This window comes from Podarcis raffonei, chromosome 10 (genome assembly GCF_027172205.1).
Source record: "Podarcis raffonei isolate rPodRaf1 chromosome 10, rPodRaf1.pri, whole genome shotgun sequence".
Classification (NCBI taxonomy): Eukaryota; Metazoa; Chordata; class Lepidosauria; order Squamata; family Lacertidae; genus Podarcis; species Podarcis raffonei.
The window spans coordinates 19483967-19511849 of record NC_070611.1 but is presented as its reverse complement, the minus strand read 5'-3'; the positions used below and the strand labels follow the sequence as shown (position 1 = coordinate 19511849).

Here is a 27883-nt window from a genome sequence, read left to right as displayed (position 1 = left end):
TTTTTTTGGAGTAATACCATAAAATTACATATCAATGGAAAGATGATTTAATGAAGAATGTAATGCAATAACTTTGATTATTTATGACAACAACGGTCCTAAAGAATAAACATGCAACACACAGAAAAAATGACGTATACAGAAATTCTCACCATGACAGTTATTAATTAGTTGGGTAACCTGTAGCTTTAATGATGGCCTTACAACACCTTCCCAAGGAGTGTACCAATTTTTTTAGTTCTGCAGCTGTAATAATGTGAAACCAAGATTGAATTATTGCCTCTGTTAATTGGGTTTTATTGCTGGGTTGCTTCTGACTAACAAGTTTCTTTAGTCTGCTATCGTAATAAATAATCCTTCATAAAGGTTATTGCATTACATTCTTCATTAAATTATCTTTCCATTGATATATAATTTTATGGTAAAAGGTAAAGGTAAAGGTAAAGGGACCCCTGACCATTAGGTCCAGTCGCAGATGACTCTGGGGTTGTGGCGCTCATCTCGCTTTACTGGCCGAGGGAGCTGGCGTACAGCTTCCGCGTCATGTGGCCAGCATGACTAAGCCACTTCTGGCGAACCAGAGCAGCGCACAGAAACACAGTTTACCTTCCCCGCTGGAGTGGTACCTATTTATCTACTTGCACTTTGTGCTATTACTCCCCCCAAAAGTGGTGTTATGAGTCATCAAACCTCAGAAATACTTTTTCCAAAAGGTTTCCACAATTTTGGCCACTAGTGTAGGTGGGAGGGAAGAAGGAAACAAGAACTCTCCCTCTACTCCTTCTGGTGCCTGGTGATGCTGAACTTACCTATGAAAGTGGGAAACACGTGACTTTGATTTCCATTCTTTAGCCAATCTGCTGTGTTCCAGCGCTCTCTTCTTCATTATACGGTTCAGCATTTGAAAACAACAGCAACAAGGACCGTGCTAATTGGAACAGAACAATCTTGTATTTTGTGCAATTATTCAAGGCCTAGTAGATGAAATTGCCCCATCCTCTCCAGATCGTGTTAGTATCTCATTAGTTAACAGCATGCCCAATAGGAGGACGACGAGGCTTTAATATAAAATGCAGCAGCTAGTGTATGTCGTTCTGCCAAGTTTTCTTCTCCTGATTGGCTCTCTAGACGTAAGTACCACTGTCTTTGTCAATAAATATGTATAAACAGCACAGAGTTTTGGGGTGTGCTTAGAGGCTAATGGCTTAAAACTCCTGAAAACTCCTATTTATTAATAGAATTTCACCCCCAGCCTTACAATTTGACTGCAAGCTCAGCTTTGCTAGTATATGATTCTACTGATTTGTCTAATACCTTATCTCATAATATGGATATTTTTTTTTTTAAAAAGTGTGTGCCATGAAATGTTTTTTTATATTGGCAGCATAGAAATGTTTGCAAATAAATAACAAAATGTGGATTATGAAAAACTGAAGGAAACCTCACTGGACATAAACTTCAGTGCTAAATAATGCCAGTTGTTTCTAATTTAAATGTTTCAAGATATAAGTACACCCCACAGTGCTCTGAATTAGAGGCATAGGGTTAGGTTTATCTAATTTGATAATGTTCAAAGATTTTGAATTGTAGATATAGGTTTCTAGAATTTTTAATATTACGGTTGAAGCATTAATAATTGGGTCCGGGTTTAAAAATGACACAGCATGCCTTGATTTCAAAAAGCTGTCGAAACTTCCTACTTATTAGATATTCAAGGAAAGATCAGAATTTGCTGTAAATCTAGATTCAAACGGGGGTGTGTGTTTAGGGGAGTCATTCATTAAACGACAAAGCAAAATGACTAGTTGGTTGGATCTTGAATACTTACAATATGAATGAAAGGATCATTTAAGTGAGCAGGCAAGATGCGCTGCGAACATCTCAGGTACACTGAAATGAATGGGGAGCTGTGTTCTTTGGTAGTCCCAAGTACTGGCACCTTGGCAAATATATATTCTTTGTAGATGGTGCTTTATGTCTTCAACCATAAATATATGCTGAGTGTCCCACTAACTAATGTGAGTCGAACCTACAAAATTTAGTGGGGCTTACTTTTGACGAAGCATCTGTAAGACAGGGTGATTTTCTTGAAACCCAGGCTAAATGGTTGTAGATTCTTGTAGAAGCAGGTTGTAAAAACTTGAATGGTTCATATGATCTTTGCCTTTTAGTGAGATGAAGTGTACTTCTCCTGATTTTATTTGTAGGGGGATAACGGTCTCCTCTCTCCAGGTTATACCACCAAGGACTAGGGTTATCAGGAGTGACCATATTCTGTTCCTTTATTGTGCCTCCATTTTGCCCAAGGAACCCCAAGTTTGATTCCATTCCATTATACCCAGTGTTCCATTCTTCCTGGGCACCAGTTTACCTCAGAGAACTTCCACAATTAATCGCAGAATTGAAAATGCAGCCATTTAAGGTAGCTCTCAGTTTCTTCAGTTCATTGTGTCTTTTTCAGCTCTGCGTTACTGGTGTGCTCTTATGTACTGACAAAACAATGCAAAATGCTTTCATGTCATGGATGGAGAATCTGTAGTCATCTAGATTTTGCTGGACTACAACTCCCATCATGCTTGATTATTGGCCATGCTGACTGGGGTTGGTGTAAGTTGGAGGAACAATATGTGGCAAGTCATAGGTTCCCAATGCCTGATTTATATGATTTATATGATTTTATGCATTTTCTTTTTATACAGTATTTTACAGATGTGCACATCAGTCCATGCACATTATTGAAATGCCACAGAGAAGAATCTTGATACTACTGTGGATACAGTCACATTAAAATTTACGTTTTTTCTAGTGCACAGAAGTGGACAGCCACATTCTTAAAACACCAACGCAATTAATTTCGATGTAGTAGTGCATGTATTTTTTTTTTGTATCATTCATTTTGTGGTTTTCCCCCTAATGCATACATACAAATTGGATGAACACACGAAGGAAGGAATTGAAAGCTGTGGCAAGCTCCTTAGGTACAAAGGTCTGTACAGTGGTTCCTTGGTTCTCAAACTTAATCCGTTCCGGAAGTCCGTTCCAAAACCAAAGCGTTCCAAAACCAAGTCACGCTTTCCCATAGAAAGTAATGCAAAACGGATTAATCCATTCTGAACTTTTAAAAACAACCCCTAAAATAGCAATTTAACATGAATTTTACTATCTAACGAGACCACTGATCCATAAAATGAAAGCAATAATCAATGCACTGTACTATAAAATAAGACAGATATTTTTTTAAAAAAAGATGATAAAATTTTTAATTTTTTCTTCTTACCTGCACTGATGATAGTCATTGTTTAGATGGGGGACTTTTATCCATTTCTGTAGTCACACAATCAATCAGTAGTTGAACTGGGTTCTACACCAACACAAAAACAAATTAACCGAAAAAGCCTCAAAAACAAAAACGCAAAATAAATAGCAAAAACAAAAGCGCCAAGCTTAATCCGTTCCAGAAGTCTGCTTGACTTCCAAAATGTTTGAAAACCAAGGCACAGCTTCTGATTGGTGCAGGCGTCCCGGATACAATAGCCAACAGCCGCATCGGATGTTCGGCTTCTGAAAACCGTTCGAAAACTGGAACACTTCTGGATTTTCGGTGTTTGGGAAGCAAGGCGTTTGAGAACCAAGGTACCACTGTACACAATTTAGGAATAAAGAACAAAAGAATAGATAATCCCTAATGCAGTTGTTTGGCTGCAGGAGGTGGGCAAACCTGGGTAATTTGGACCTCTAAAATCTGGGTGAAAAATTGGTTGAGGAACATTTTGGAAGTATCACTAAAAGGGGAGGGTCTTTAGTGCCCAAGCCAGTAGCAGCCAGTGTGATGGGGCAGAGTTTACCTGGACAGGGTTGAGGTGGGACAGGGTGGCAGTGAGATTGTACCTGTGTGGATGCATTGAGAGAGGCAATATGGTACTCCTGCTGGTGGCCTCATGCAGCCCTATCCTCCCCACTGTCCTTGTCTTTCCCCTGCTCTGTCCAGGTAAGCTGTCGCAACATCAGCATTGGGAGGGGACTTCCTTCAGCTCTAATCCACCACACCAACCGCTAATGCCTCAAGCATTGGTAGTGAACTGCAATTTCCCTTTGCTAGCCCCATTGTTACGATTAAGGACATGTATGTAAGGCCAGGGGCACCTATTGGCTAGTGTCAATAACATCACGTAAGGTGAGATACATCATTTCTCTCATCTGTGGCCATGCAAAGGTTGCTGTTGTTTTAAAACTTCCACTTTCTGTATTTATTTTTAAAAGCATTGCTTTTATTTAAAAATATGTCAGCTTCAGAATATTGATGTGGCATTGTGTTATAATGCCTTAAATGTGCATAAACTATACTGCTTTATACTGAGTTTGAATGAATGGAATGCTCTGACCCAGATTTCCCTTCCCACAAGTTCAACGTTTTTCTAAAGGATAAATTAATTTTGACGTGATTTAAAACAACAACAACATCTTTCTAGTTCCCTATACAGTGGTACCTCGGGTTACATACGCTTCAGGTTACAGACTCCGCTAACCTAGAAATATTACCTCGGGTTAAGAACTTTGCTTCAGGATGAGAACAGAAATCGTGCAGCAGTGGCGCAGTGGCAGCAGGAGGCTCCATTAGCTAAAGTAATGCTTCAGGTTAAGAACAGTTTCAGGTTAAGAACAGACCTCCAGAACGAATTAAATTCTTAACCCGAGGTACCACTGTATTCTTGGGCAAGATACATCCCTCACTTTTCTCTACTGATGGACGGAATAGGTATCCATCAATGTGTGGTAAATAAATGCTCATTTTGGAGATGCTTTATTCCGGGCTGAGTGCTTCTTTGTTTCTCTACAAGAGTGCTGATAAAACCCTTTTAAAAAGCGGCATTTGTGAGTACGTTCCCTCTGCAATTTCCAGCTCTAGGACTTTGAGGACACTCGAGCGTAGTGTCCGTAACTGACCTCTGAGACCTAGAAGAGGTGGGGAATGGAAACTGAAAAATTTCTCATGTTGTCTTTGACCATCATGGATGTGGTGCTTCTGACCACATTGGATATCCTCCACAAAGTGAGAATACCAGCCGTATCCGTAAAAATACAAACCAAAATTTTCAGCATAAAACACCAAATATAGCAGTAGGCTAATAATACCTGTGATATTATCTGGGCAACTCATAGAATGAATTAACTGTTAATTGGAATGTGTATAAGCTATAAATTCATATCCACGTTACTTATACACGTAATTATGTGCTGTATTTGAAAAAAAATATTTCCACATTTCCAGAAGGAAGGAAACATTTCAAATAATGCAGGCAAGTGTCACGTGGGACCTTAAAGACATTTATTATGGCATAAGCATTCATGGGCAGGAAACGATTCTTTAATACATTTAAACCATTCCCTTTGCGAGAGTAAAACCAAGTAAATCTTTCTCATCATTTGCTGAGGAATTGACAGGGGAAGATAAAGCAAGTTGATGTATTGTTTGGCAGACCACATCAATTTGCTGACTATAGTCAATTTTGTGAATCAAGGATCCCTTTGAAATGCTCCCATTGGTTTCGGCAAGCTTGGACACAAACCTTTAACTTGTTCATTTTCAGGGGACCTTTTTGTGTTTAAAATATGGAGCAGAAAAATTTCTGCATGCTTTTCTTTTTGGGACTCTCCTATGACTAGGAAAGAGATGTGCGTCCTTTGGATGTTTAACTAAGCATGACAATGTGGTATTGACTGAGAAATGTCGGAGAATCTGTACCAAGCTGATAATGAGGTAGCAAACTGAATCATTAGTGCCTATGCTCATTACAGAGTTTGGGATTAAAACTATGCAAGATAGCCATAGAAGAAAAAGCAGCGGCAAAAGGCACCAGTTCCGCTTTTTTGAGCAATACACAATAATAACCAATTTATTTATCATGGGATTTTGGATACCGCAGATTATTAATTTCCCTAAAATTCAACTTTGCATGGTTCAAAACGTGCTTTTTACATATCGCAACTGTAGGAAAAATCCCAGCAATACAATTTCTCATTATTATTGAAACAGAATATGGAATATTTTATGGCATCTTCTGAAGACTCACTGTGCCCTCCAGTGAAGATTTGAGCAGGTGTAATGATGACAATTTCTGCGGGCAATACTGATTGATTAAAAGCAATAGAAAGGTTGCCTACTCATAGTCTAATCTCATGAAGCTTCATTAACAGACAGTTTCATTGGCACACCCAGGTGGCTTCACAACTTTGGAGATGGTAGAGACCATGGTTTTCCCAAGGGAAGGTCTCAAGGCTTGCTTGGGGAACATTGCCTATGTGGGGGAAGAGAGCTTAAAAACAAACAAAGAAAGTGGTGATGGAGGAAGAATCTTGGATAGCTAACAATAGCAGCTGCAACAGCTTCTTCACAATCCCCTCTATCAGGTCCCACAGCACGCCTACCAGGCGATTCACATAACACCAATCTAAAATGACAGATTTAAGGACTCTCAGCATTTCTAGGGGCCTCCAGATGTGGAGAAACTGCTTCGGGCTGTTGGGGAGAACCTGATATGGCCACCTGAATATTCAGCACCATAAGGCAGTCTGCCAGGGTGCGAATGGAGCCCATGGACAGTAGCGACATGAGAACTAGGACATGTGGGAAGCCCATGTTGAAGTTCAAGCACATGAACATGGCCACCCCTCCCAACACTAATATCCAATGGAGGGGATCGTGTAGATGTGGGAGGGTGGTAGAAAAGGGGAGCACACTGCATGTGGCATGGCCATATGTTCAGCTTTCCATGTGGCATACTGTTCATATAACTGACCTCATGCTCCATCCCTTTTACCCCAGCTGCTATTGTTGTTGCCTTCACTGCTATCACTGTCACCACACAATCGAGTGCTGTGCCATCATTGTAGAGTAATTTGGCAGCTACTTGGCCCGAGATGCAGAGGCCTGGTAGTTTAATACAGTGTGTTGTGGGAGCTGCTGGATGTGCATGATAGGAATGGGGAATCTAAGAGGTACCTAGTGAAATTCCTAACTATAGGAATTATCCCCTGCCAGATTTCTTCTTGCGTTTGAGGGAAAGATACGTTACCAACACCCTTAAATTCTTGTTTCTTGGAAGATGTCAACAGGCATGGAAACCAAGGAGAAATAGAATGCTGGGATGATAATGGAACAGAACTTCAGTACACAGTGGGATCTGATGAGGAATGAAGGACCAGGGATGGTTACCACCAAACCAGTTGGAAGCATCAGAGGAAGTGATGAGCAAATAATCTGTCTCCTGCTCTGCCTACATATAGGGTTAGTGTTGGGGCCATGAAAAATATAACAGAGTCAGAAGCAATAGTGTAGTGTAAATGGCTTGGCTGTTCAGTGGGGCTGGGGGAAGATGATGGGGGAAGTCATTTTCCAGTAAGGGGTCTCCAAGGAGTCTGCCTGCCTCCTCCCACTCAGCCGCCCTACAGTTGAGGGGGAGGCGGTGGGCAGACCGTTTGGGGCAGCGTGGAGCCTGCAGGCGTCCAAGCCACCACATCACTCCCAGAAGAGATGTGTGGCTCGGGCGCACTGCAGGCCCCATGGTGAGTGCCACCCGGTATTTTGTCACCTCCCCCCCAGTGGTGACACCCAGGGTGGTCCGCCCCTACCACACACCCCTTCCTCCACCCCTGGCTAGGCTACTGTACAAAGGCAAAATTTGCATTCATTGATCCACCCACTTTGAATGAAGGGATTTGAACTATTCTACCCACATTACACAGCACGACAAATATAGACATTATGGTGGCATGACAGCAACATCAAAAAATGTTGCAAAATGATGAGCCAATGGAAATGTTTAGCATTGAGATATTGCTGCTGTGTGATAAATTTCATCTTGTAAAACACTTGCTGGAACAATTTCTACGTTGTCAATATGTTGTGTATTACATACATTCAACAGCTAGGAATAATAATAAAAAACTAATAAGAACCAGTAGGAGGGGGAAATGTATGTTTTATTTAATGTTTTTATAGTAATCAAACTGACATAGCAGGGATTTGCTGATTAGTGACGGTTATTTTATCCATTTATGATGTGCTTTTAGAATGTTATTCAAGATTGGTTTGGAAACCTTGCAGGGAACTCTATTGTGATTCTGTTTTTGGAATTGAACTTTCATCAAATGACTGATTAAATTAATGCAAAAATACTGGTTTGCACAAACGAAGGCACACATTTACCTCGGAGTAAGGGAATATAGGGCTGGATTCAACTAAGTAGGGGCACTATTGAGAGCTACCACAAGTCCTACTTGTGAAACAGGGCTTTCTCTCCCACCAACATATGCCCTGTGCACAAGAGGAGGAGAGAGGAGAGACATTAGGCAAGTAGAATGGTAGTGTTGATAGAATTGTTTGTGTTAGCGCACAACTTGCATAACATCTGCGTAGGCAAGAACATTACAGTGCAATCCTATGCATGTCTTCTAAGACTTAGTTCCATCAAGTTCAATGGGGCTTACTCCGAGGAAAGTGGATATGGGATTGCAGCCTTTATCCCAGAGAAACCAATGGAACACTTTAGTAATGACTAACCCAAGCTCCATTGATTTAAATGGGATCAAATCATGACTAACACTACAATCCTATGCATGCCTACTCAAATGTATGCACCACTTAGTTAATTTCACTAACTCCAAGTTTATATAGGATGACAATTGGATCAATCTGCACGTATTTTTCCAGGTCTACAACTTTTAATTCAGGCATGGTGAACCTTTGGCCCTGCAGATGTTGCTGAACTACAACTCCCATCAGCCTCATCGAGCATGGGCAATGGACAGAGGTGATGGGAGTTGTAGTTTAGCAACATCTGCAGGGACAAAGGTTTCCCACACCTATTGATCAATTCATGTCAGGGTCTGGGCAGAGGAGGAATGGTGGAGACCGCCTCCCCAGCCTGACCCTTCCAGAGAAGAAGGAGACAGTTCAGAATTACAACAGGGGTTTGAGGGAGGTCACAGCTCAGAGGCAGATGAGGGGGAAAGCTGGGAAATAATGGGAGAGGAGGAGGAAGGAGCACCAGGGGAGTGACAGCTGACAGGCTCAGTGTCTTTAAAAAGCATCCCCTTCTCCCAAAACATTGAGGGCCTTGAAACTAGTAGAGCAAAGAGCTCAAAGGCCAAAGGCGCTTTCCAGCTCCCATAGCAATGACTCATGAGGAAGTGGGAGAGACGGATGGGGTGGGGTTTCACTCAGAGCAACGCCATTATTCTGAGGGGCCACATTCCCAAGCCTCTCTCTGTGAATATGGAATAAAAGCAGATGGCAAGGACTTTCCTTGTCTTGTCCATTCCTGGCAACCTGCCGTGGGTGTTGGCTCCTCTGCTGCCTGACAATTAGAAGGGCAAAGTTCTTCCTGACTCTTGGTTGTTGTTGTTTAGTCGTTTAGTCATGTCCGACTCTTCGTGACCCCATGGACCAGAGCACGCCAGGCACTCCTGTCTTCTACTGCCTCCCGCAGTTGGGTCAAACTCATGCTGGTAGCTTCGAGAACACTGTCCAACCATCTCGTCCTCTGTCGCCCCCTTCTCCTTGTGCCCTCCATCTTTCCCAACATCAGGGTGTTTTCCAGGGAGTCTTCTCTTCTCATGAGGTGGCCAAAGTACTGGATCCTCAGCTTCAGGATCTGTCCTTCCAGTGAGCACTCAGGGCTGATTTCCTTCAGAATGGAGAGGTTTGTTCTTCTTGCAGTCCATGGGACTCTCAAGAGTCTCCTCCAGCACCATAATTCAAAAGCATCAATTCAACTCTTGGTTGCCACTGTTCATTAATGTTTCTTTCTTATCTCTTTCAGTTTTTCCTTTGATGAAGTTACCTCGTACTATGAGCCACCTGTGGATTGAATACCTAGCACTGTGGGTGTTGCTGATGGTCGACAATGGAAGTGAAATCATGCAGGCGAGAGCGCCACTGTTCCCTAACAAACCATTTCTAGTAGTTTGGAATGCACCTACTGAGCAGTGTCGGCGGCGCTACAAGGTCGATTTGGACCTCAACGTTTTCGACATCCTGACAAACCCAAACGAGACCTTGAGCGGCTCCAGTGTGACAATATTCTATCACACTCATCTTGGGTACTATCCCCATGTAGAAGACAATGGCGAATCCATCAATGGCGGGGTGCCGCAAAACGAGAGCCTCATCAAACACCTCATCAAAGCCAAGGCTGACATTGAGCATTCCATCGCCATGAAGAAATTCCAGGGACTCGGGGTCATCGACTGGGAAAACTGGAGACCCCAGTGGGATAGAAACTGGGGCCATAAAGCCATTTACAGAAATAAGTCTCTTGAACTTGTTAGAAAGCAGCATCCCCAGTGGCCTGAGAACAAGATCAAGAAAGTTGCGAAGGAAGATTTTGAAAATGCAGGGAGGGGTTTTATGAACAGCACCCTTTTCCTAGCTGAAGATATGAGGCCAAATGGGCTCTGGGGTTACTATCTCTACCCAGACTGCTACAATTATGATTACAAGAACCACCCAGACAAGTACACAGGCAAATGTCCAGACATTGAATCGTTCCGGAATGATAATCTGCTTTGGCTGTGGAAAGAAAGCACTGCCCTTTACCCTTCCATATACCTGGAATACATGCTGAAGTGCAGCCCAAACGCTTTGAAATTTGTACACTATCGGGTTAAAGAAGCAATACGCATTGCTTCGATCGCTCGGAAAGACTATGCTTTGCCTGTTTTTGTGTATGCTAGGCCATATTATGCCTATACATTCCATGAGTTGACGGAGGTAAGGATGCCGGTATCTAATAACCTCCCAGATCCACCAACACGTGTTACCCTTTCTGATATTCTTGCATATTGACGGGATTGTACAGAGGTGAAAACCATAATGTTAAGAAAGGGACTTATGGAAGATCGCAGGACAGCTTTTGCTAGTAATCTGTACTTTGAAACCAGGACTCCCTGCTATGGAAGGTGGATTGCAGACTTCTCTTAAATCTGAGGGTACACTAGTGATGACAAACATTCACATGAGCAGCAATGTGCATAAAAGAGACTGCTAAGGTGGTATGGGAACCAGGGCCTAGCAGTTAGAGGTCCTCAAAGATGTTTCTTTATGGCAGGGATAGGGAACCTGTAGCTCTCCCAGACATACAACTCCCATCATTCCTTTTTTTAAAAAAATATTTATTAATTTTTCAGGTATACCTTTTCCACAATTAAATATACAATATATATACATCAAATGACTTCCCTTCTTCTCATTCCATGGTTCCTTAGACTTCCAAAATTAACTGCATATTCTATTTCCTCCATCTAGTTTCCCCCTTTCCATTATATCTTAATCTACATTATACTGTTGAATTTACAATTTTCACTTGCTTACAGTTGTTTTCCAAATACCCCACAAATATTTTCCATTCCTCTTTATACACCCGTTCTTATTGTTCTCTTACCTTGCTGGTTAGGCCTGCTAGCTCTGCACATTCCATCATTTTCAGCTGTTCCTCTTCCTCTGGACCTTCTCCCACCTTCCATTTCTGAGCTAACATAATCCGAGCTGCTGTCGTTGCATACAGAAATAGCTTTTTCTGCCCCCTGTCTGTACCATACCCAAAAGAAATGCCTCTAGGCTTTTTGGGGGGAATGTTCTTTAAAACAATTTTTTCATTTCATTATAAATCATTTCCCAATACAGTCCTACCTTGGTTTTCGAACAGCTTAGTCCTTGAACGTTTTGGCTCCAGAACGCCACAATAGTTTGGTTTGCAAACTATTTTTGGAAGCCGAATTTCCGGCGGGGCTTCTGATTGGTTGCAGGAGCTTCCTGCAGCCAATCAGAAGCCACGCTTTGGTTTCTGAATATTTTGGAAGTCGAAAGGACTTCTGGAACAGATTTCGTTCGACTTTCAAGGTACGACTGTAGTCCTTAACTGTTCTGACCGACCACCACATATGATGAAATGCTCCTTCTGCTTCTTTACATTCCCAACAGATACCTGCAACTCCCATCATTCCGGACCATTGGCCACATGGACTGGACTTGATGGGAACTGGAGTCCAACAACATACAAGTTTCCCATCCTCGCTTTAGGGAAATGCATATTAAGCCTACCCCCAAGGCTTCATTGAGAGGGGAGTGGGACTCACCTGTCAAAGCACTCACTGGTGACCATGCCTCAAAGTTTCTGCATTTAGCATCTGTGAGGATGGGGTTTTATGTGGGTACATCTTCATGCTGTTGGGAATCCTGACTGAACCTGGGTTCTTGACAGTACGTGTAACGTCAGGGAACTGTGGCTGGCAGGCATGTTAATCCCATTCCTCTCAAAAATTCACTAAAGTTACCTGTGCCCCATGGGAAGGTGATTATGTATATACCTCAGCTTGACTGGCAAACTGTTAAATGTCTCATGTAAAAGCACTGATCTAAAATACAGTGGAACCTCAGGTTATGAACTTAATTCGTTCTGGAGGTCCATTCTTAATCCGAAACCATTCTTAACCTGAGGCGGACTTTCGCTAGTCGGGGCCTCCCACTGCCACCGTGCCGCCGGCATGCAATTTCCGTTCTCGTCCTGGGGCAAAGTTTGCAACCCAAGGTACTACTTCCGGGTTAGCAGAGTTTGTAACCCGAAGTGTTTGTAACCCAAAACGTTTGTTACCACTGTAACCAGAATAATTATGCAGTGATAGATTGAACTATTTTTATACAATCATGTGCATTCTTTGTAAAGTAATGTATAGCGCTGCATTTTCGCAGTCCACTCTATTTTCTGTGTTGGCCGGTGTGAGGAAAAATACAGAGCCGGCAACAAACAGAGGCTGGTGTGAGGTGTATGAGAATGTGAGGGGAGAACGGTGTGTGATTTCTATCACCTCAGTGAGAACAAGGCCTCAGAAGCTGCATCCAGTTAAATGCAGTGTATAATACATCAGCTTTATTTGCTCTCTGGGGTCAAAGAAACATCACAGGTTGACTGTGGTCACCTGCTGAATTACAAAGGCCAGAGTGAAATTGCCAGAAGCAGTTAAAATGACAAGACCAGATAAAACAAACAAACAAACAAACAAACAAACAAACAAACAAACAGAAAAGCACACCACTGATTCAGCTAGTACTGAAACTCAGCAGTAATTAGTAATCAGCACCATAAAATACAATACAATATAAAAATAGCTCATTAACCAATGCAGAAAGAAAATATTCATCATAAATGTGCATGTTAGGACGACTGAAATCAAAGAATTAAAAACATATTTTTATTATAATGTTTCCAGGCTGTGTCTCATCTTGGGGAGTGCACAACAGTTAATGAAATACAAAATACTAAAACCATAAAAAGTCTAAAATCAAATATACAATGATTGCAAACAGTACCGATCTCATCCCTCCACAGATGCTCGACAGAACAGAAACATTTTTATGTGGCAATGAAAATTTGGAAAAACAAGCTTTCCCCTTCCCAGCAGTTTTTTTTTTAAGAACTGGAAATCTATATTCCATTTTCACTGTCACTCAGAACCTGCAGAACATGTTTCAAATCAGCTGTAGTTTCCAGACCATCTTCAAGAGCAGCCTTATGTAAAGCACGTTATAGCCGTACCTTGCTTCTCAAACACCTTGTGACTCGAACGTTTTGGCTTCCGAATGCCACAAACCTGGAAGTGAGTGTTCCGGGTTGCAAACATTTTTCGGAAACCGAACATCCGACGTAGCTTCTGCGGCTTCAGATTGAGTGCAGGAAGCTCCTGCAGCCAATCAGAAGCCGCACCTTGGTTTTCGAACATTTTTGGAAGTCGAGCGGACTTCCAGAACGGATTCCGTTTGAGAACCAAGGTACGGCAATACTAGGAAGCAAAGAAGTTACTAGGGTGTAGACCATCATGGCTAGGCAACTCCAGGAAAGATTTTCAGTTGGCAAACCACCCATAGATGGCAATAGCTGTGGCTGCATCCACCTGGGTTTCCAATGTTGGTTCTGGGAGTATGTTCACCCGATTATGCAGAGATTTCCACTTCAGACTTCCCACATAGGTTTGACACAGAAGCTGATGGAGGTGTTGGGGGGTGAAGTTAGCATGAAGAGCCCCTTCCTCTCTGTCTACATGTAGGAGGAGGCAGGTGGAGCAAGTGATCAGGGATATGTTGCCTAAATTTTCTATCACTTGTATATATTCAAGGCAGTTCTGGTGGATACAAAATTCCCTACATTTTAGTTCTGTATTCAAGATGTGTACACACCATACGCTTAAAGCACGCAACTTCCTCTGAAAAATCTGGGGAACTGTAGTTTATTATAAGGGTGGTAGAAATTGGAGCTCCGTAGGAGATAAACTAGGGATGCGGGTGGTCCTGTGGGTTAAACCACAGAGCCTAGGACTTGCCGATCAGAAGGTCGGCGGTTTGAATCCCCGCGACGGGGTGAGCTCCCGTTGCTTGGTCCCTGCTCCTGCCAACCTAGCAGTTCGAAAGCACATCAAAGTGCAAGTAGATAAATAGGTACCGCTCCTGCGGGAAGGTAAACGGTGTTTCCGTGCGCTGCTCTGGTTTGTCAGAAGCGGCTTTGTCATACTAGCCACATGACCCAGAAGCTGTACGCCTGCTCCCTCGGCCAATAAAGCAAGATGAGCGCCGCAACCCCAGAGTCGGTCACGACTGGACCTAATGGTCAGGGGTCCCTTTACCTTTACCTAAGAGATAAATTTACAGTTCCTAGGATTCTTTGAGGGCAGCAATCTACTTTAAATGTATGGTGTGTACAGAACCTCTCAAAGCAGGACACTTTATGTCATCTGTAATTCGGGTTGGTACAGGGATGGGATATAACAGGATCAGTGCTGAATTATATAGCTGTCATGGGATGGGGGTATAGCTTTCTGGATTCAGAACTTTTGAGTTTAATGGATGGTTCACTTTGCTTCAAAGGTTATATGTTTACCGTGCTCTAACCTGATCATTTGGCTGTCTCTGGAAACTGCCACCATTGCTTTTACTGCAGACAGTGTTTGCTTATTTTTTAAAAAAGAGAGTTGATAGTGGTGCGAGAGAGGTATTATTGCCTATGATGTGTGCATTCAACTCACTGAGATCTCTGGCAAACAGGCGCTACAGAGTATTATTGTAGTGTTTCAAAAACCATCCAAACTTGTTTCACAAGAGGTGACCCCCCAACCCCCCCTGAAAAAATGGGTGGATACAAAATGGGCAATGATGCTTTGACTGTGCATCATGCTCTATTAGGGTTGCCATGTGTCCTCTTTTTCCAGGACATGTCCTCTTTTTCAGGGGTGAAATTTCTGTCTGGGTGGATTTTTAATTTTTTTTGCCAAAATGTCTCTGGCTATACTTTCTGGATGAGATGTAGACATAATGGGTGGCTGAAGACTTGCTTTCCTCTTCTCTTCTCCTGACTCCCTCAGCAATATATCACAGCTACTATAGGGATGCGGGTGGCACTGTGGGTTAAACCACAGAGCCTAGGACTTGCCGATCAGAAGGTTAGTGGTTCGAATCCCCACAACGGGGTGAGCTCCCATTGCTCGGTCCCTGCTCCTGCCAACCTAGCAGTTCGAAAGCACGTCAAAGTGCAAGTAGATAAATAGGTACCACTCCTGCGGGAAGGTAAACAGCATTTCCGTGTGCTGCTCTGGTTCACCAGAAGCGGCTTAGTCATGCTGGCCACATGACCACATGAAGCTGTATGCTGGCACCCTCAGCCAATAAAGCGAGATGAGCGCCGCAACCCCAGAGTCGGTCACGACTGGACCTAATGGTCAGGGGTCCCTTTACCCTTTCACTATAGCTTACATGTTGTAGGGGTATTTAGAATGAGAGCCGTCACCGCATACTCTTCTTTGCTCGTCAAAATATGGCAGACCTATTATATTATGCGTATCCGTGGCTTACTTTTCAGGAAGACTTGGTGAACACTATTGGTGAGAGTGCAGCCTTGGGGGCAGCAGGAGTTGTCCTGTGGGGAAGCATGCAGTATGCCAGTTCTAATGTAAGTGAATTTGGGTTAAGAAAATGAGCTAGGTTTTGCAGGAATTCTTGGGACACCCCCTCCTCCTAAACATACCCCCCATCCCCAAAAGATGGCAGCAAAGATAGCTGGTTCTTGCTATTTCTATGGCCCACAGATCTGGGAATGGCAATATGCATTCCAAGATTGGCCTTCCCAGGAAAATGATCTCCAATGGTTTAGCTCATGGGTAGGCAAACTAAGGCCTGGGGGCCAGATCCGGCCCAATCGCCTTCTCAATCCAGCCTGTGGACGGTCCAGGAATCAACACGTTTTTGCATGAGTAGAATGTGTACTTTTATTTAAAATGCATCTCTGGGTTATTTGTGGAGCATAGGAATTTGTTCATTTTTTTCCTTCCAAAATATAGTTTGGTCCCCCACAAGGTCTGAGGGACAGTGGATCGGCCCTCCTGAAAAAGTTTGCTGACCCCTGGTAGCTCACACAAATCCCCAAATCAAATTTATTTTATTTTATTTGTTGGTACTGATCCAAAGATACACAGAAATACATACCCATTACAAAGTATCTGTTTATAATATACTGAGATAAAATGACTAATTAACCTAAAAAAGAGCAAAGAAAATACAAGAAAATGAGAAATCTAAAGAAGGAGAAAACAAAAAAGAAGGAAAAGTAAGAAAAAAAAACCTAAAGAAAGATAGAGTAGAATAAAAGGATTTCTGGCTCTCTACAGCTACATATGACATTCATTCTTTAGAACACAACCATTATAACTTCTGTAGGCTAGTATTTTTTTCAACCTTCAAATCCAGATAGGATTATTTTCTCTTTTATGCAAAAGTCCATAAGGAATTTCCAATCCTTAACAAATGTTATTAATGGTTTTTGCTCTAATTAAGCATGTTGGTTTTGCCATCTCAGCTAAGTCCATTAATTTTATCAGCCATTCTTCTGTAAGTGGGTAAGGCACACTTACACATCAAATTTAGAATACATCTGAACAGGACAAGCACGGTGGCTCATCTGAGTGAAAGGTAAACCTAGAGATTTGCATGTGGTTGTTGTGCGCATGCATTTGGAAGAATATGGGCTCAGCTACATTAGTAAAGAAAAAGCGTTTTATATGTGTTATAATACTGTGATGCCAGGTGGTGCTGTAGAGTTCCGTCTTTCGCCAGTGTGATTTCCCACTTTGAGGTTTACAACACGTTTTCCTGAAACGCTTTTCTGATGCGTCTAGATCCAGCCTATAGCAACACTTGGGGTGTCAAATGTAGAATGCACGGGCTGTGCAACATTTTGTGCTGAAGAACTCAAACCCAACTTTTAATTTTTTGGTAGCGTGCAAATAGAGATATTCTAATGAATGTACTCATTTTGTGCATGTGCGATTTTGGCTTCAAAGATCTGTGATCTACCAAACCTATTTATGCTAGACTTTGAATGGGGAAGCAAAGACGAAGTTACTACTTGCCTTTAAGAGACTGGAGGATGGGGAGAACCTGGTACTGGGATTAGCAAAAGTCAGACCAAACACTTTCCTTACCCACCCGTTTTGTCATTGTCCTCCGTACTCCAGAAATTTAGGAATAAACAAACCTGAGATTTTTGCGATTCAAAGAACTTTCATAGTCACTCATGACTGAACCCATTCCACATCCCCTTGAACAAATATCTGCGCTAGTCATTTAGACAATACAGTGGTGCCTCGGTTCTCGAACGAAATCTGTTCTGGAAGCCTGTTTGGCTTCTGAAACATTTGAAAACTGAGGCGCGGCTTCCCATTGGTTGCAAGAGCTTCTTGTACTCAGTGGAAGCCTGGAAGCCACGTCGGAAGTTCAGGTTCCAAAACACGTTTGGAAACCAAAACACTTCTGTGTTTTCGCCTTTCAGGAGCCAAAACGTACAATAACGGAAGTGTTTGGGAACCAAGGTTTGACTGTAGTGCCAACTGCTTAGAGGTGGAATCCTATAATTCCACTTACTATTTCTGTGAAGACATCTATAGGATTGCTCTGTAAGTAAACCTGTCCTTGTTTTCTTTTAGGACAGCTGTTTAACTGTGAAAAAGTACGTCGATGGTCTCTTGGGACATTACATCATGAATGTGACCTCTGCAGCCAAGCTCTGCAGCAAAGTTCTCTGTAAGAAGAATGGAAGATGCATTCGTAAAAACAGTGAATCAGATGCTTACCTGCACTTGTCTCCTGACAGTTTTAAGATTTGGCTCAATATCTCTGAAACGGAGAGAAGAGTAGTTGTACAAGGAAATCTGAAGCAGGAGGACATGGAGGTCATGAAAGAGAAATTCATCTGTCAGTGTTACCAAGGGTGGATGGGGTTATTTTGTGAACTGCCTACTCACCACAAAAAGAGGTGCAAACCTAATTCAGTCTAATATTCAATATTTCATTACCAAACTCTTACTGTGGAGTGTTAGTCAGATTTTAATCAAAAGCAGGCAGACGTTTATTGACGGATGAATTCCCCAATACAAAGCAAATTACCCAAGAACCCAAGTATATTCATAAATCCATTTACTCTAAAATCAGCAAGTTGCGTATCCCATACAATTAACAGAACTGTGGAATACTCTTGAGTGAATACTATACTGCAGAACTCTCTGAATTTTTCATGCTGGTGACCAATGCTTCTTTTCTTAAAAAATGTTTAGGGTTACTCTCATTTTGACTCAAGAAAACCACCATTTTATAGGTCAGACCAGGGAAAATAAATACAGAAAATGGACAAAAGTACAAAAATTCACAAAATGTTTAGGGGTATGCATATCCCTACATCCCCCCAGAAAAAAAAGCACTGCTGGTGACATGCTTTTTAGATATGCATCATTTCGTGACACCATAATTCAGCTTTATTAGCAAACCAGAGGTTAAACTAACCTCTTTCCAGCCCCGGGAGGAGCATGGGGAGTGTTTGCACGACACAACTACACACTGCAGCCGACACGATGATGTGTCGCAACATACGGTTTGGAAAGCTCTGCTATACTGGGTCTAGGAGGATAATCCTCTCAGATTCTGTGAGAACAGGCTGAAGCTATTTCTCACTTTGAGATACCAAAATCTTCCAAAGATCTGTTAAGGAAGTCCTTTTAAAAAACTTTCTACATGCAAAGCTTATGTATCTCAGCTGCTGTGCAGAATTAGTGATAGTTCACCTGTTCTCAGAGGGCTTGAGATTGTCCTACCAAAGGGATATAAAAAGGTAAAGGAACCCCTGACCATTAGGTTCAGTCGTGACCAACTCTGGGGTTGCAGTGCTCATCTCGCTTTATTGGCCGAGGGAGCCGGCGTACAGCTTCCGGGTCATGTGGCCAGCATGACTTAAGCCGCTTCTGGCGAATCAGAGCAGTGCACGGAAACGCCGTTTACCTTCCTGCCGGAGCAGTACCTATTTATCTACTTGCACTTTGATGTGCTTTCGAACTGCTAGGTTGGCAGGAGCAGGAGCCAAGCAACAGGAGCTCACCCCGTTGCGGGGATTCGAACCGCCGACCTTCTGATCAGCAAGTCCTAGGCTCTGTGGTTTAGCCCACAGCGCCAACCGCATCCCTTACCAAAGGGATATAGCTCAGCAGTAAAGGAATGCAGACACCAGTATCCCCAGTTAGGATTACTGCCGGTCAATACTGAGGTCGATGGACTTGGTATAAGGCAGTTCCTATGTTCCTTGGTGGATAATTGTTTTATATGTCTTAGCAGAAGAGCTGGTACCCACCCCAGGTTATCTTGTTTGTGCCTTCAGGATACACTTATTATTATTATTATTATTTATTGAATTTAGATACCACCTTATACCTGGAGGTCTCAAAATTGCATGTAGTATTGTGATCATTGAAATGTGCATCCGTGGTGTGTCGTCGTTTTCAAAGTAACATCACCTTTATAAGAAAACACAAGCCGCGATCAATGATGTGTTGATCTGGTTTGCATGTAACACTAACACTAACACTAACACTAACACTAACACTAACTCTTTTGTAAAGTTCCTGAATTATCTATCTCATGTATCTGTTTCCACTCAGGTAACAAACCAGAGCTCATTCACTGCCTCATTGATGGCACAGAGGTTGCTGTCACTCCTCAGTGCAAGGCATAAACAACACTTAGCTTCTTGGCTTCCTAGAAACATCAACCATTCGATATGCCAAATACCGTATTTTTTGCTCTATAAGACTCACTTTTTCCCCTCCTAAAAAGTAAGGGGAAATGTGTGTGCATCTTATGGAGTGAATGCAGGCTGCGCCGCTATCCCAGAAGCCAGAACAGCAAGAGGGATTGCTGCTTTCACTGTGCAGCGATCCCTCTTGCTGTTCTGGCTTCTGAGATGCAGAATATTTTTTTTCTTGTTTTCCTCCTCCAAAAACTAGGTGCGTCTTGTGGTCTGGTGCGTCTTATAGAGCAAAAAATATGGTACTCTGCTAAACATAGCTCAGCATGTGAAAAATGACACCAGACAAATGTTCTACCCAACATAAAAACCAGCATATCCCATTTTTGCCTGCAAGGGAAAATTCCATTTATGCCAGGCATAGACAATGTGATTCTGACACAGCCTCCAGGCAGCATGGCCAATGCTCAGGGATGACAGAAGTTGCAATTCAGTCCAGCAACATCTGTAGGGTATCAAATTGGCTACCCTTGATTCATAACAACTTTCCCCCCACAAGAACAATGCAAGATTCACATTGTGGGTTAATATTAAATGTGTCTACTGCAGCAAAAGAAAGAAGTACATTCTTCATTAGATCTAAAAGGACTTATGGAATAAAGAGGCATTCCTCTGTTCTTGAGAATGGGCATCAATACTGTGGCAATTTTTTCAGTTATATGCTCTCTTTAAAGTTCAGGTTCTATATTCTATATTCTATGGCTCCATTTGCACCATGTCTTTAAATCACTCTTATACCACTTTAACATTCATGGCTTCCTCCAGAGCATCATGGGAACTGGAGCTTGTTAAGGGAGCTGAACATTCTTAGGAGACCCCTATTCCCCTCACAGAACTACAATTCCCAGAATTCCCTGGGAAGAGGGATTGATTGTTAAAATGGTTCCCCAACAATGTTTATGCCATTAACAAACTGCAATTCTCAGGAGTCCTTGCAGGAAGCCATCATTGCTTAAAGTGATATGATGATGCTTTATGTGTATAATGCAGACCTTATAGCAAACTCATTTTTCCTGCTCAATTTTGGGTTGTGCCACTTTCTAGCGGCTTTCTTTTATTTTGTCCAAAACCCCATTGTTGCCATTGCTAGTTTTAACTTTCATCATTCTGAAGTAAGATAAGAAATACTAAAGGACTTGAATTATCCGCAGTATTCATTTCCCTGTGTGCCATGATTTTGTAGAACCAAATCTTACACTTCTCATATCTCTCACCTGCACATTTTCTTGGACTGCTTTTTGTTTGGTGCTTGCCCCTACATAAGACCTGTTTACAAGATTTTTCAGTGTGTTTGATGTTCTGTCATGTTCAGTGTTTGCTCTATCCAGATTGAAGAAGAAGAAAATCAGAAAATCTTCCCATCATTCATTCATATTGCAGCAATGAGATTTACATGACTCTCTGAATCATACTGTTTATTATTTAAGATCCTCTTCAGCTAAGTGGTAAAGGCTCTTGTATTTTAAAGATTTCATAAGAGTTGAAATTTGAATTTGGTATTAATATATTTACCTAATTTGACTATTGATTCTTTAGCTCATTAAACTCTAAGAGCAGTATCCAGTGCATTTAAATTCATGTATCATAACTGGAGTCAACGGGAAATAATTTTCAAACAAAAACTTGTGATATTTTCCCTCCTCCTTGTCACAACTCTTTATTTTTTTCATATTCACTGGGTCAAAAGGAAGAAGGGGGATAACTCTCTGTCTCTGTTTCTTGTAGAAACTTTATTGCTTTTTCCTAGTGTTTATCCTAGGGAGAATTTTAATAATGGTTTCCTGTCGAAAATTGTACCTGAAAAGATGAGTGAGCGTTCCAGTTTGCGAATGTTCTTTGGAACCTGAATGTCCGACGCGACTTCCAAGAGACCTTGGTTTCTGAAAGTTTTGGAAGTCAAACGGACTTCCGGAACGGATTCCATTCAATCTCCGAGGTACCACTGTATTGCCCAACATGCTCCTTGATTAATTTCACCCCTGAAGAAACTGGGTGATTTGTAGAATCCAAGTTACACACTATCCCATGTGAGTTTTTCCATCCCCATCCAGAAGGGCACCTAGATTCTTTGATGGAACTGTTCCACCTAGAATTTGGGAGAGGGGGAAGATATCCCAAAATTCATCTGGTAGCAGCATTATTGTATTTTTTCTTACATGTATATCCAACCTTTCTTCCATACTGGAACACATGGCGGCATGCAAGTTGTCTCCCATCTGGGTAGCACTGATCAAACCGAGACTTGATTAACTTCAGGTAGACAGTGGTTTGACTGATGTTATAAGTCCCACTGAATTCGCTGAGTTGTACTTCTGCATAGACATGCTTAGGATTTGCCTACACGAGTCATGGCTCATAATAGAATTGTAATGAATATTTTAAGGCGGTAATGGCCAGTTTAAACCAAGACACATAAGTGGGACTGACTTCAGTTAAATAGAGATTTAGCGAAAGTCTCCAGTTTTACTCTTTGCCCTGAGTCACCTCTGTAATGACATGTTTGGTGGAAAGCAAACAGAAAAAGGTTTGACATTCAACTTCTCTCTTCTGCATGGGATAGCTGGCATGACTGATGGCAAATCGGAAGGTAATCATAACTATATTTTTCATTTAAAATGCGGACCTGTTCTTTTAGAACCAAGTTGGAAGTCTTGAGACTTCTGTTATTTATTTTACCTGTCTAGGGTTGACTTTTAGTCTCCATTGTTTTTGGTTTTCTTGCTGGTGCCATTTCTGCCTTGGGCAAAATTAATCCAAACTCTTATTTTGAACAACATGGAATTTAATATACATCAGGAATTATATTCTTAGATCCTACTGACATCCCAACAATACAGAAAAGTGCTCTTAGATGCTACCTGCAAGAGACCTAAAATTGGCAGTGGTAAGTAATCTTGGGGAATAACTGTATTGCTGAGAATAATTCATTTTTCATTTCTGCGTTATGAACAACCCTGTGTAATTCCAAAGCTTGCACACCAAAATAGCAACTTTTGTACTTTAAGATTCAAATTTAACAGGCGCAACCTTCCAAACAGGCGCAACCTTCAAAAATAAAATAAATGTCTTCATTAAAGGGTGCAGACTACTAATTCCCTTCAAGCAGGTTATTTTACAACCGCTCCCATTCTACATTTCCATTTCCCTTATCAAATTGGCACTCAATATTTCACAGCTATTGAGCACGCTCAATTCCCACAGAGCTTCCCCCCCCATAGGTTTGTTTTAGAACTTTTAAAGTTTACGTCTGCAAATTTTGGGGTTAATACCTTTTCATTTTTTGGTGGCCCCATTTTGACTCTAATCCAGCCAGCACACACCACCTGAATTCATTCTCCGAGGGAATGGTGATCATTATGCCGTTCATTCCGCAGTGTTTGCTCTTATTCCATTTTGCACATGCTTCATCTGTTTAGCTTTAGAAGAATGAAAAACCAATTAAAACATACAGGAGTCCTAGAGAGCCAGTGTGGTGGGATGGCGATAGATTGTTGGACTGGGACCTGGGAGACCAGCATTCAAATCTCACTCAGCCATGGGTGATGGTGGGCCAGTCACTGCCGCTGTCTAACCTACCTCACAGGTTGTTGTTGAGAATAAATGAGGAGGGGGAGAAAAATAGATACCATCTTGAGATCCTGGGAGGAAAGGTGGGGTATGAACAGAATAAATAAATATACTGCAGTAGCAGAAATGAAACTAAATTCTATATAGAATACATATTCAGATTATGACGGATGTTTGCCTGATTTCTCCCCCCTTAACAACCCAAACTGCATGTGAATTCCAATTACCCAAACCTTTGATAGCTGTGATCCTGATTTCCGGAATTGACCGTGTGCTACTATGGCCAACAAGGAATCATTCAGATAAATGGGCTATTTTATTTGCCACATTTTAATGATGCTCTTCCTCAAAGCAGCTCAGTCTAACTTGTATGGAATAATTCCATTTTATCTCCATAACACCACTATGGGATAGGATAGGCTGGTGAAGTAGGTTTGCTGAGGGCTGACCAATGCAATCGGTGGTTGAGTGGAGATTTGATCCCAGGACTCCATTTCCAGTTCTAACATTCTAGCAATTGCACCAGAAGACCAGCTTTCAACTAGGCATGTGAATATTGCATTTCCTCCTGAAGCTTGATTTGCCCTTGGGCAAAGTTTACCTTCTTGATTCAATGCATTTGAATAGTTTGTTACTGAAGCTGAACTCACACCCTCCAACATTTCTCCGATGAAAATAAGGATGTCCTACTTAATAATAATAATAATGATAATAATTTTATTATTTATACCCTTTTCTCTGATGAAAATAAGAATGTCGTACTTAATAATAATGATGATAATAATAATTTTATTATTTATACCCTGCCCCTTTGACTGGGTGGCTTCCAACACATATAAAAACATAAAATGTTAAAAAAATTCTCTATACAAATTTCTCTATTCAAATGTATTCTAAAAGTTATATAGTTACTTATCTCCTTGGTTCAGGGGTCACATAACCCTCCAATGAACATTTCTCCAGTGAAAATACAGATGTCCTAAGGAAAAGCGGAACATTCTGGGATCAATTCAGAAACTAGGGCAACATCTTTAAATCAGGGACTTTTGCTGGAAGATATGGAGACTTGGAGGGTCTGTGAACTGAGGCTATCATTTCAATAAGCATAGGAGCCAACTCCTAAGGGATGAGGTTCCTTCACCTCCCCAATAGAATATTTGAGAACCACCCTACCCCAAGTTAATGGGCATTGCCATTCAAATGTACATGTAATGTGATTGATGATGTGGGGTGGGGTTTACCTGCCCCCCATATTTTATTCAAGTCGGCAGCCCTGGCAATAAGGGGTACATTTCCATTGCCTCACAGAAATAACAAACTGTCTACAATTATAGTTGATTGCCAAAATCTCTGCAGTGCAAGTACAATATATTCCAAAAGGTAGCTTAGTTTAGAATACAGTGGTACCTCTGGTTACAGACGCTTCAGGTTACAGATGCTTCAGGTTACAGACTCCGCTAACCCAGAAATAGTACCTTGGGTTAAGAACTTTGCTTCAGGATGAGAACAGAAATTGTACGGCGACAGCAGGAGGCCCCATTAGCTAAAGTGGTGCTTCAGGTTAAGAACAGTTTCATGTTAAGAACGGACCTCCAGAACAAATTAAGTTCTTAACCTGCGGTAACACTGTACTGGCTAATCGTACAATTTTATACATGTCCATTCAGAAGCAAGTTACACTGAGTTCATCGGAGTCTGCTCCCAGGTTACTAAGTTCACAGTTTCTACTATGAGAAAGTAATACAGTGGTACCTCGGGTTACATATGCTTCAGGTTACATACGCTTCAGGTTACAGACTCCGCTAACCCAGAAATAGTGTTTCAGGTTAAGAACTTTGCTTCAGGATGAGAACAGAAATCATGCTCTGGCGGCGCGGCAGCAGCAGGAGGCCCCATTAGCTAAAGTGGTGCTTCAGGTTAAGAACTGTTTCAGGTTAAGTACGGACCTCCAGAACGAATTAAGTACTTAACCCGAGGTACCACTGTACAGTGGTACCTTGGATCCCGAACGCCTTGCGAGTTAAACATTTTGGCTCCCGAACGCGCAAACCTGGAAGTGAGTGTTCTGTTTTGCGAATGTTCTTTGGAAGCCGAATGTCTGACACAGCTTCTGATTGCGTACAAGAAGCTCCTGCAGCCAATCGGAAGCCACACCTTGGTTTTCGAACGTTTTTGGAAGTCGAACGGACTTCCGGAATGGATTCCGTTCGACAACCAAGGCACGACTGTACCTTATAAAAAGACTCAGCACCTGAAACTGATTGAAAATGTTACCTTCCCAAAGGGTTACACATACTGTATTAGCAATTGCAGTCTAAACATTTTTTTTTAATGAGACACTTGCAGAACACAATTCGTTAGGAAATCAGATACAGCTTTTATGTAGGCAACACATTTCTCTTTACATTACAGGAAAAGTCATTTCCTGTCAATCTGTGCCAGGTTCAGAGAGTGGGAGTGTTTGCAAATACAGGTTGTGCTAAAAATAAATTGGAAATGATAGTTTTGCACACAGAGAATGAGAGTCTGGAAACAATTTGGGGCTTCGGGAAAAAACAACAACCATACCAACCTAAGCTTCTATAAAACACGGTCGCTCCAATCAAGATAAGGATGCAATAAGGATTCCATGCGTAGAACATCTGCTGGATTCAGATCCATGAGCAGAAACTAGATGTGCTTTAGATGCCCATTTGAATGTGCATCTGAATGAAGCTGTTATCCATCTGTACTGAGTTACTTTCTATGGGCTTCAGGGAAGAGTGTTTGCCTTTATTGCATAAGATGAAGTCATTACCTCTTTATATTTTTATTGCACAAGATCAAGACATTGTTGTTGTTGTTTAGTCATTTAGTCGTGTCCGACTCTTCGTGACCCCATGGACCAGAGCACGCCAGGCACCTCTGTCCTCCACTACCTCCCGCAGTTTGGTCAGACTCATGTTTGTGGCTTCGAGAACACTATCCAACCATCTCATCCTCTGTCGCCCCCTTCTCCTTGTGCCCTCCATCTTTCCCAGCATCAGTGTCTTCTCCAGGGAGTCTTCTCTTCTCATGAGGTGGCCAAAGTACTGGAGCCTCAGCTTCACGATCTGTCCTTCCAGTGAGCACTCAGGGCTGATTTCATTAAGAATGGATGCGTTTGATCTTCTTGCAGTCCATGGGACTCTCAAGAGTCTTCTCCAGCACCATAATTCAAAAGCATCAATTCTTCGGCGATCAGCCTTCTTTATGGTCCAGCTCTCACTTCCATACATCACTACTGGGAAAACCATGGCTTTAACTATACGGACCTTTGTTGGCAAGGTGACGTCTCTACTTCTCAAGATGCTGTCTAGGCCTGTCATTGCCCTTCTCCTCTTTATATTTCAAGAAACGGCAATACCTTTTGCATAAGATTCAGGCATTGCTTTTTTATATTTAAAGTGGCAACAGTACTTTTTAAATTTCCCATTAACAGCATAATACATATGCCATTTTCACTGCAAGGTCATTTGGTACTTGGCAATTGCATTCAAAGTCCCCCTTGCAAGCACTTATACTACTCCTGCCATATGTCTGGAATTTTCCGGATATTGCCAGGATTTGTCTACAAAAAACAGTGTCTGGGTGGAATTTTCAGAAGTCGGTTAAAATGTCTGGGAAAACCAGAAGTGGGGGTGGTTTTTTTTGGGCAAATTTCCTTTAAAAATAGCTTTAAAACTTCAATTTTTACTTTTTGAAATATGACAACCCTAAATTATGCACATTTGCAGCTGAGGTTTTCTATCTTTATTGGGCCTCAGTAGCTCCTCAGCCGCAGGGAATGTCATCTGACTCAGAAACCATGGGGAATGGTAGAATCTACCAATTTCACTTTGAGAATTTCCAATTTCCCCCATCTTAAATCAAGTCCCCCCCCAGTTTTTCACCTTTTTGTAGCAATCGACAATTAAAAAATAAATACGAATAAAAACCATTATGAAAATTCATTGGAATTTTAGTACGAATTTCTCATAAAAACATTGAGGTACCCAGTTTTGACAAATCTACACATTTTTGCAAAGCAATTTCCCCTAATATAATGCATTTGTGCATGTTCTTTTCACTCACCTATGCATTTATATGCATGCACATTTTTACCCCATTTGTACACATTACCTGGCTGGGAT

General features: G+C 41.8%; 1 protein-coding gene across 2 annotated transcripts; it reads left to right on the top strand.

The window, feature by feature from the left end:
• The first annotated feature begins 6947 nt into the window (after positions 1–6947).
• On the top strand, positions 6948–18525 carry LOC128422544 (hyaluronidase-like). Of its 2 annotated transcripts, XM_053406647.1 has the most exons (4): positions 6950–7285; positions 9822–10771; positions 15903–15992; positions 18022–18525. In XM_053406647.1, the coding sequence occupies exons 2-4, from the start codon at positions 9833–9835 to the stop codon at positions 18370–18372; spliced, it is 1380 nt and encodes a 459-aa protein (XP_053262622.1). In that variant the 5' UTR covers positions 6950–7285; positions 9822–9832; the 3' UTR covers positions 18373–18525. The 2 variants fall into 2 exon arrangements, with proteins under 2 accessions (XP_053262623.1, XP_053262622.1); XM_053406648.1 differs by lacking the exon at positions 15903–15992 and having other exon boundaries at positions 6948–7285.
• Positions 18526–27883: the final 9358 nt, after the last annotated feature.